At 44.1% G+C, this 10643-nt stretch overlaps 1 protein-coding gene across 2 annotated transcripts; it reads left to right on the top strand.

Annotated features, from left to right (window-relative positions):
* Nucleotides 1-119: 119 nt before the first annotated feature.
* Nucleotides 120-10339, top strand: GTF2E1 (general transcription factor IIE subunit 1). Of its 2 annotated transcripts, XM_083481872.1 has the most exons (6): nt 120-273; nt 1096-1347; nt 2059-2513; nt 2899-3100; nt 5273-5514; nt 8310-10339. In XM_083481872.1, the coding sequence occupies exons 3-6, from the start codon at nt 2066-2068 to the stop codon at nt 8738-8740; spliced, it is 1323 nt and encodes a 440-aa protein (XP_083337998.1). In that variant the 5' UTR covers nt 120-273; nt 1096-1347; nt 2059-2065; the 3' UTR covers nt 8741-10339. The 2 variants fall into 2 exon arrangements, with proteins under 2 accessions (XP_083337998.1, XP_083337999.1); XM_083481873.1 differs by lacking the exon at nt 1096-1347 and having other exon boundaries at nt 173-273.
* Nucleotides 10340-10643: the final 304 nt, after the last annotated feature.

Raw genomic sequence — 10643 nt, 5'->3', positions numbered from 1 at the left:
GAAAACCCGTCGCCGTTCGTCTCTTTCTCCCTATTGGCTGGCAGCTGCGCCGCTCGCCCCGCCCCACCCCAGCTTCCGCGCTCGTCATTGGCTCTCGCAGTGGGGCGAGGCGGGAAGCCGCGCGTCACGGAGGGACCGTTGCCTTACCTTTCGCCGGCGTCGCGCTGCAGTGACGCGGCTGCGCCGGCGACGGCCTCGCTCGCTCGCCCCCTTGGTGCGGCCTGGCGGCGGCGGCGGCGGCGAGAAGACTGGCTTGTCCGGGGCTCCTCGCAGGTCAGTCGGAGCGGGGGGGGGGGGGGAGGCCGAATCCCCGCAAGCCTTCGCCCCCCACCCCGGCGCACGCTGATGACGTCCCACACCCCCATTCTGCCCCCTCAGCCTCCTCCGGGTTGCCCTTAGCAGCGGGAACATCCCTTGGTACCTTAGCCAGACAAGAGATGGGGAGGCCGGGGGGGAAACCCGGAAAAATGGGGGGGGGCAGGATTTTTCTGGGGGGGGAACGGGGGGGGGACTGGCTTTGCACCCAATTTTTCCGGTTTTTTCCAGGCCTTCCTATCAGCCCCGGGCGGCTCTCAGCAGAAGACCAGAAACACGACAAAACTTCAAACATTAAAAACTTCCCTAAACAGTGGCCAGTCTTTTGGGTGAGGTTTTCTGCTTTCTCCACATGAAATTTAAAATCTCAAATGAAAGGTGGAGAAATAGTGAAGAGTATGCAGTAGAAGTAAATAATAAAAATTATATCAGATTCCCGTACAGTGGTACCTCGGGTTACAGATGCTTCAGGTTGCAGACTCCGCTAACCCAGAAATAGTGCTTCAGGTTAAGAACTTTGCTTCAGGATGAGAACAGAAATCGTGCAGCAGCAGCAGCAGGAGGCCCCATTAGCTAAAGTGGTGCTTCAGGTTAGGAACAGGTTCAGGTTAAGAACAGACCTTCAGAATGAATTAGGTACTTAACCCGAGGTACCACTGTATCTAATTTTGTGCCTGTTCAAGTAGAAACGGAGGGATTCCCCCACCCCGCAACTGATGAGTAAGCCCATAGAAAATAGAAAGCCCGAGTATAAACTTGTTGAACTTTATACTTTATCAGGCACTATATGAGGGGAATGGGGAAAAGATGAAGATTTATCGAAAGAAAATCAGAAGAAGATGGTTTGAAAGCCAGAGGAGTGTGGTATGATCAACAATCCCCTGGAAGTTTGGTAAAAGGGCAGAGAAGATGATGATTTGTCCAGGAGAAGATCCACGAATACCATAGTGAGAGCACTTCTAATGAAAACTAGATTGAAGAGGATCAAAGAGAATTGAATAACAAGCAGGAAAGGCAGTGTAGCTAGAAGAGGTGGGTATCACTGGAAAAACTTGGTTCAGCTGAGTAGTGAGGAGATGTAGCTTATGGTAAAAAAAATAAAATAGATCAACTTTGTTCTCAAGTATGGAGGCAGGAAATACAGAGAGACAGATGAGATTCATATTACATGTTATTAAACTTTTTCTACAAGATTGAAAGATCTGGATGGGAGGAGTGGTTACGGAAGGGTTGAGAAGTAGAAAACAGGACTCCAAACTAGAAATAAGTGATGGAGTAACATAGCCTTGAATATACATAGATAACTCCATCTGCCCACAAAGCCAGTAAAACAAGATTAACTTGAATGATGTGTCTGGCAAAAGGTTGAATAGATGTAAATAATAGGCTGTTGCTTATTTAGATAATTGGGCATTGCTGGCACTACTTTGTACTAAAAGGCAATTTCAACTTAATTTGATCGCATAGCCAAATTATTCTTGAACACCCAGCACAAAGAAGCATAATTCAAAAACACTGGCCCCATCACAGGTAGTATAATTGCTTTTGAGATTTCATTTCTTGGTACGGATTTAAAACCCATCTGTGTTGACTGGTGGTGTGTATCTACCATTTTATGGTAAACCCAGTGCAATGACAGTGGCAATACTGTTGCTAACTGGTAAGGGGAAGACATAGTTGTGGTAATCAACATTATTGGGCCACGGAGCTCATTTTTATCATTTCCTTCTATTGTGTTTGCAGACTTGATATGACAGACCCAGATGTTCTCACGGAAGTCCCAGCTGCTCTGAAGCGCCTTGCCAAGTATGTAGTACGTGGCTTCTATGGCACTGAACATTCTTTGGCCCTGGACATTCTAATTCGGAATCCATGCGTGAAAGAGGAGGACATGTTGGAATTGCTGAAGTTTGATCGGAAGCAGCTCCGAGCTGTTCTCAACACTCTGAAAGGGGACAAGTTCATCAAATGCAGGATGAGAGTGGAGACGGCCTCAGATGGCAAGACCACCCGGCACAACTTCTATTTCATCAACTACCGCCTGCTGGTCAATGTTGTGAAGTATAAACTAGACCACATGAGGAGGAGGATTGAGACAGATGAAAGAGATTCCACCAACCGAGCCTCCTTCAGATGCCCGATTTGCTTTAGCACCTTCACAGATTTAGAGGCAAACCAGTTGTTTGATCCCATGACAGGTAAGGTACAAGCATTCAGTTCATAAGGAACCCAACTGGGTTGGACAAATTTTGGGTGCCTTACCTGAGCAGGTTGAAGCTAATGTGGGAACAAACCACCTAACTTGGTTAGTCCATGTGATTGATCCATGTTAACAGATAATTACCCTGGTGGTGAGGATATGTGGCTCGGAAGCACGGAAGCATCTTACAGGCTTCATGTTGCCTATGTCTGGCTGAAGGAGATGAAAAAGGCTTCTGGAATTAAGTCTTAAATGCGTCATTCCAATATCATTCTGCTTTTTTCTTTTGGTATTCTGAGGGAAATGTTTTTAATAATAAATTATTCTACTTGAAATGCTACTTAGTTGTATCTCTCTTACTTCATAGCAGTTTCTCTTCTTAGGACTTTTTCGCTGCACCTTTTGTGAGACTGAAGTGGAGGAAGATGAATCGGCAATGCCCAAAAAGGATGCAAGGACGCTTGTGGCACGGTTTAACGAACAGATAGAACCTATCTATGCCCTCCTCCGTGAGACTGAGGATGTTAACCTAGCCTACGAATTACTTGAACCTGAGCCTATGGAGATTCTCGCGCTGAAACAGAGGTGGGCTTGGGCTACTGAACCTTCTGCACCTGCTACTGGTGTGTTGGCATTCAAACATCCTTTTGGTGTAGGATATGTTAGGACTGCTCATGAGGTTCAGTTTTCCTTTGCACAACCTGCTGTGTGAAGAATCAGGATGCATTTAGTCTACAGCTAAGGGGAAAGGAGACAGACCGCTGAAGAAGTGGAAATCTGTAGTGTGGCACGTAAGGATTAGTTGCTTAGCAATATGTATCACCAATCACTTTGTCTGTTATGACACTGGGATTGCTTAAGTTCCTACAGTGAGAACACAACAGTCAAATTCCTATGGGTAGCTAATTTTTTAAGCGAAGCCTTAAGTTAGGGTGGCTAACCTTTTTTTTTTTAGCTTGAGAGCAGCATTTACCCTTCACCAACCCTCCAGGGGAAAGTATGGTCTCCTCACACCCACAATACGTTGAACATGACCCTCATCGTTCTCAGCAGATCAACTGATCAGCAGATTGCTTCCTCTCTGTTCATCAGTCTGGTGACTAAGGAGTGGACAATTCCCATTCCCATTGCGCTGCTAAACTCCACCCAGCCCAGTTCTGTCTACCTTATTTGTTTAGTTATTTCTGTTTCCACCACCCATGTTGGTGAGGCCTTGGGGAGTGAGAAGAAAATGCTGGGGGGGAGTGCCTGGATCAGGCCCCTGAACTGAAGCTTAGTCACCCTGCCCTAAGTGTTTGAAACTAGACACCTCAGGAAAAAAGAACAACAAAAACATAACACTTGCTTTAACAATACAGCTGCTATAAAGGTGTCCATAATCCAATAACTTGTTCCAAGAAGAGGTGCTAACCATTCGTCTTCTAATGTTATAATTTTTCTCAAGACGCTTATGCCCATTTGATTTATATATAATAACTGCAAATATATTATGGCCCAATTCTTAGTTAAAAGTTCAGAATCTTGTTGGAAGATGATACTGTCCACTTGTTACAGATTACATTGCTGATATAGTAAATTAGGGCTTACCCCTACACATGACGCAAGACTAGGTGATAGAAGCCTGAGGTGATAAAATGGATTGTACCAGGCCTAATGTCCCACCCATGCACATGTAACAAACCCCAAACTGCCTGAAGGTTTAAGAAACAAAACCCAAATACATCAGAAGAGAGGTACTAGCCCGGACTGCTCCTTGGCTGTATCAATTTATACTCGGAGGTAAATTAGTTTAACGTATAGGAACTTACAGGAATCCTTCACCTATAGTCTGAAGTGATACTACCTGTTATATCACCTCAGAACTCTTCCACCTCTCTGTGCTGTGTGTGTTAGAACATACTTTTATTTAGACAATATATGCCTACCCCTAATGGTTCCATTATCTGTCTTTCTATGGTGGCGCTCCTCTTCATAATCCCACATTAATAAACATATAGTGATACTTATATCCCCCAGTTGAAATTTCCAGAAATTCCTGAGATAATGACACTGCTGCGAAATCTGCATGGTTTATGGGATCATTCTATTTATTTGATTACATTGATTAATCCCCCCCAAAGCAATGTTCTGAGAGCCACAAATCTAGTAAAACACCAAAATCCAGTGCAGAACTCTTATGAAACAAACAATCCACATCAGAGCAGAAGCTAAAAAAAATTTCAACCGTAATCACACCTTCTAATAACAGCCACAATTTTTTCCTCATAGATCGAAAATGTAGAACACTAAGTGTGATTTAACAGGTCAATTCATTTAAATGAGTGAAAATACCTGTGTTAGCAAAGTGTTGTGTTTTATAGACTGGGATGCGAATGGCGCTGTGGTCTAAACCACTGAGCCTCTTGGACTTGCCGATCAGAAGCTCAGCGGTTCGAATCCCCACGATGGGGCGTCCCAGCTCCTGCCAACCTAGCAGTTCAAAAGCACACCTGTGCAAGTAGATAAATAGGTACCACTGTGGCGGGAAGGTAAACGGTGTTTCTGTGCACTCTGGCTTCTGTCATGGTGTCCCGTTGGGCCAGAAGCAGTTTAATCATGCTGGCTACATGACCTGTAAAGCTGTCTGTGGACAAACACTGACTCCCTCAGCCTGAAAGCGAGATGAGCACCGCAACCCCATAGTTGCCTTTGACTAGACATAACTGTCGAGGGGGTCCTTTACCTTTTTTCTAACCTGTGTTTTATTATTGTCTACAGCAAGGAGCGGGCTGCCAGTGCTTTGGCAAACAGCAGTCTATCAAGTGGGCAGCCCAGGGAAGCCTGGTCTACAAAGGGACCCTCTTATGAGGACTTGTATACCCAGAATGTCATCATCAGCATGGAGGACCAAGAGGATCTGCGCCAGCCAGCTAATGAAGGGAAGCCAGCTAGAGAGAGACCGGTTTGGCTGCGTGAGAGCACAGTGCAAGGGGCTTACGATCCGGATGAAGTGAAAGAAGGTAAGAAAGCTAAAAGGCAGGGATTCATGAACAGGTAACCTCAGTACTTGATTACTGCAACGCCCGTTAAATGGGACTACCCTTGTGCGCACTGGAAGCTCCACCTGGTGCAAGATGCTGCAACTAGACTCTTGATGGGAACAGACTCTCACCAGTACATATCAATCCGTCAATCCTACCAATCAAATCTTTATTACGGTCATAAACCAGCACAAGGAGGGTGGGGTACGATCATTTAAAATCTGTAAAGCGTTTTGGTTAAGCTAAAATTATTAAAAACAAAAGGTATATATAAAAGACTACAGTGGTACCTTGGGTTAAGTACTTAATTCGTTCCGGAGGTCCGTTCTTAACCTGAAACTGTTCTTAACGTGAAGCACCACTTTAGCTAATGGGACCTTCTGCTGCCGCCGCACCGCCGGAGCCCGATTTCTGTTCTTATCCTGAAGCAAAGTTCTTAACCTGAAGCACTATTTCTGGGTTAGCGGAGTCTGTAACCTGAAGCGGATTTAACCTGAGGTACTACTGTATAGGAATCTAAAAGAAACTAAAAGAGTCTAAAAGAAGGGTTAGGAGCATTAAACAACTGTGAAAGCGCATAAAACATTATGACTACCCATTTACAAAGCACTCTTATATGAGTGTTCATTAAATCTAGTTTGTGGTACTGGTCATCATCTGACAAATTTTGAGCGCTGCTGTGCAGAACCTGGCAACGTTGTATGTTATAGCAGGGTTGGTAACTAAAAGCAGCAGGGAGGTATAGAATTATCCTGTGAGCCCTGGATACCTATGGAGTAGTGGGGAGATGAGGCTAATACGAATGTCTCTCTAACATAGGCACTGGAGAGGCACATGCTCTATTGTTTCTGTTTGTCCACAATTACAGGGGCATTGTCTCCCTGAGTAAGCAACGCCAGTACATCACCTCAGAGCTTAAAAGCTTGCACTGGCTGCCCATGTTATTGAGGTGGGTTTAATGCTCTCGTATTAATTTCCAAGGTCCTTAGCAACTTGGGTTCATGATATCTTAAGGAGCGCCTGATCCCTTATACCCCTGCTCGTTCATGGAGATCTTTGGAGAAATTAGCTGAATGGTTCAAAACTACTAGAAGCTGTGCCTTCAGTCTTGTGGGCCCAAGCCTGTGGAACTCCCTCTCAATTGAGATTAGATAAGCAAACTCCCTACTGAACTGCAGGCACGTAACAAAGACTTCCTTATTTCAGCGGGCATTTTAATGTACATGTAGAAATTCTGAGTATTAAGCAATGTATAAATACCTGAAATTTAAACAGATCTGGGAGAAATAAAGAAGTGAAAGTTCGTAATTCAGAATGGGGAAGTGTGTGCTCTACATATTTGTGCACATGCGAACACACTGTCTTAGTGCTTACTCCTGGTAAAGTAGCTGCCTTCTCAGAGATGTGTAAAAAGTGTGATTAGTTTACGCTCCTTAGAACATTTACACCAGGCATAGGCAAACTCGGCCCTCCAGATGTTTGGGGCTACAACTCCCATCATCCCTGACCACTGGTCCTGTTAGCTAGGGATGATGGGAGTTGTAGTCCCAAAACATTTGGAGGGCCAAGTTTGCCTATGCCTGATTTACACTGTTTGTTTTCTAACACTGAAGTCTCAGTGACAGATGCTCTGCCCCAGGTTGATTTTTTAGAACTAAAGATTTTCAGAAGGTTGAGTTCCAGAAGGCTTAGTTCATTGCAGCAAAACTAACAATGTCTTGTGGGACATCTGTGGGACTTAAAATTGACATGATGCTTTCAGAAAGCTTGGAAGAAATTTATGCACATTATCTTACTGTAATTCTCACTACAACCATTTAAAGTAGCCTGGTACTATGATCCCTATATTTCCCATTGGGATGTGGGGTCAGACTGAGCAACTGGGTTGCATAAGGCTGACAGATTCATGATCAAGGTGAGATTCAAGGCATGATTTTCCTGATTTATAATGCAGTCTCTTAGCTGCATTATACCAGCTTACCTTAGAAACCAAAATGTTGGTTGTGGCATTGCACTGCTTAGTGTAACCACACCTTTGTGGGGTTTAATCCATCCCCAGTTTCACAGGTTTACCACATTTCCTAACTGGGAATGGAAAGAGGACTGAAGATACCTCTTCCCTGCTATGTTGTTTTTTCTATGTACAGAGAAATTTCTCATAGAAAAACATTCAGATATTCATCTTCCCACCCCCACCTTTGAAATTATATAGTGCAAGAAAAGGTATACCACTTTGCTCAGTTTATAGCAGGGGTCAGTAAGGCTTACTGGGCATGGGCCAGATCACTCCTGCAGAGATCCTCTGTGGGCCAGACTGGCACAGAGTGATGCCGGAAACTGCGCCTGCGCATGCCCAGACGCCGAAAATCACACCTGAGCCTCTTGGGCTTGCTGATCAAAAGGTCAGTGGTTCAAATCCCCGCAACAGGGTGAGCTCCCGTTGCTCTGTCCCAGCTCCTGCCAACCTAGCAGTTCAAAAGCTTGCCAGCGCAAGTAAATAAATAGGTACCCTTGTGGCGGGAAGGTAAACAGTGTTTCTGTTTGCTCTGGTTTCCGTCACGGTGTCCTGTTGCACCAGAAGTGGATAAGTCATGCTGGCCACGACCCAGAAAGCTGTCTGTGGACCAACGCTGGCTCCCTTGGCCTGAAAGCGAGATGAGCGCCGCAACCCCATAGTCGCCTTTGACTGAAATTAATCGTCCAGGAGTCCTTTACCTTTTACCTTTAGTATTGCAGCAGTAGCATGTAAAATTGCTTCCCTTGTTTTCTTGCAGGTGGTCCAGACACAGATATGTTACAGGAAGGGGAAGAGGGTCCGGCTGCCCTCGACAATAACGAGGAGGTGATGCAGGCGCTGCTCATCCACGAGAAGAAAACCCCCTCTGCCTCTGCAGCTGCCATGGGAGGCATCGCCCCACTATCTGCCACCAACGCCAGTGACTCTGAGAGCGAGACGAGCGAATCGGACGAGGACTCCCCTCCCCACGTCGCCCCGGCTGCAACAACACTCTATGGGCTGACAGAGGAAGATGATGACGATGAGTTTGAGGTGGTGACGGAAGACCCCACGGTCATGGTGGCGGGACGCCCATTTTATTATAGTCAAGTAACCCAGCGCCCTGAGCTGGTGGCCCAAATGACTCTGGAGGAGAAGGACCAGTACATAGCGATGGGCCAGCGGATGTTTGAGGACATGTTTGATTAGCTCCCTTCTGCTGGTGTGCAGCATTTATAGATGATAGTCCCCTGGAAATTCTGGAACAGAGCAAAATACTGAATTATATTCCCATACATTCTGAGTTAATTCAATTGTTCTTTAGATTCGCACAGAAAATGCCACATGAGCAATCGGACAGATAAAGAGGCGGCCAGCCAAAGATGTAGTATAAGAGTGTGAGAGCTTGCTGGGCAATCCGGATTCCCTTGCTCACATATTTGTGTGCCGAGCTACACTTAGACTGAAAGTTTCCAGATCCATTCATTTCCATGTACTTAATAATTGTTTGCTTTTGATCTGGGAAATAGGAATGCCCTTTTGGTTGCTTGTTTCTCTGTCCTGAAAGGGGGTTGTATAAGGCATTGCATTGAGTTTCCTAGATTCAGAGTCAGTGATAGCATCTCCTCTGAAAATAATATCTAAAGATGGTTGCTTCAGAACTGCATATGATCTGCTTGTAACTACTTAATGCCCTGCATACTTAATATATGGGTATTTTTTATTTCTTACACCTAGACAAGCAGGATATATATTTTGTTCCCCATGTACCATTTTCTTATAGATCCTATCGTTTCTAAAAGCGATCTATAGCTGCAGAGAACATATGTACAATCATGTTAATTAATGGATAGTAAGCCACCACAGTGGTTGAAATAGCTTTTTGGAGAAAGAGGCACACTGGAGACAGGTAGACATTTTGGTTATTGCTGACTAGGAAGAAGTTGTCACAGCCTCAAAGAGCATGGTGAATTTTACAGTCTTGTAAAACTTGTCATTTTTGAAATTTATTTTCCAGGTCAGTGATTTTATTTCTTTGCTAACATGGGTGGATTCCTGGCTTTTCATGCAATCACTTCACCTGCAGTGCTATAATTTTCAAATGAGTGGGCTTGACTTCAAAATGTAAATTACCTTCAGTTCAGCCCCTACTTCCAGAAGTGCTCTTATACCTTATACTTCCCATTGTAGGTCATAATCTAAAGATGGGCCAAAACTGTCAAAACATATTTCCCCCCATGCTGGATAGTCCATGTTGAATGAAAAACACTCTTCTCCATTCTTTGACTCTACCCAAAAAAGTGATTTTGCCTAAGTTAAGACTCGGGCTGGGGATATTTTAATTTGGCACAAACCCAAAAGGTGTTCTCGATTTTGAATGATTATGCAGAACTTTGTTGTGTGTCAGTATTTAGCACAGAACAGTCTATTTTATATATCCAGCAGTGCCTACACAAGCAAAGCCGATCTTGTAATGTTTTACGTTTTAAAAACATTTACAGCTTTTAAAAATCATTGTTTTTCTTATTTGGCATTATAGTAGAGCAGAGTGGTAAAAGGACTGTGTATTTTAAAACTTTAGCATCTGCCACACATGCTGTTTTAATTTACTGAAACGATATACGTTATCGGTCCCTTAAAATGTAAAGCCGTTGTATACGGACCCTCTATGTTTTGTTAGTCTGTGAAGTTTCTCTTAAGATTTTATCTTTGGAAATTTTGATTGGTAATAGACACACAATCTTTAAACTATGGTCTAAATTTTTATTCCATCTTAAAATAAAAAGGCACAAACAACACCTTCCACTGGTTTTTCATTGATTAATGAACAAATTAGAGCAGCTCACTTTTTTCTTTTTAGCTCAATGGGATAATACTTGTTGAAGAATTCTTGGCTCTCTTGTAGGTGTTCCTACACAATGTCACAGTCTGTCTTTCGTATTCCTTTGCTAGATGAAACACCTTGTTTTGCCAGTATAAGACAAAGTCAGTCAATCATATCTAGGCTTTGGATTGTAATACCATGTTGCATGCAGACTTGCTAGGTAACTTGGCCTCATTGCTGCTGGCTGGCTCATTGGCAGTGTAGTGGGGAAATCCACCCAGATGGGCG

The sequence above is a fragment of the Podarcis liolepis genome, assembly GCF_965112155.1.
Source record: "Podarcis liolepis genome assembly, chromosome: 17".
In the NCBI taxonomy this organism is placed as follows: Eukaryota; Metazoa; Chordata; class Lepidosauria; order Squamata; family Lacertidae; genus Podarcis; species Podarcis liolepis.
This window is presented reverse-complemented; position numbering and strand designations above follow the sequence as displayed.

Excerpts from the sequence above, each read along its gene's own strand:
- GTF2E1 (XM_083481872.1), top strand. The coding sequence starts at position 2,066 with ATGACAGACCCAGATGTTCTCACGGAAGTCCCAGCTGCTCTGAAGCGC. Across the intron at positions 3,101-5,272 it reads ATTCTCGCGCTGAAACAGAG|CAAGGAGCGGGCTGCCAGTG; the intron begins GTGGGCTTGGGC and ends TATTGTCTACAG. Across the intron at positions 5,515-8,309 it reads TCCGGATGAAGTGAAAGAAG|GTGGTCCAGACACAGATATG; the intron begins GTAAGAAAGCTA and ends GTTTTCTTGCAG.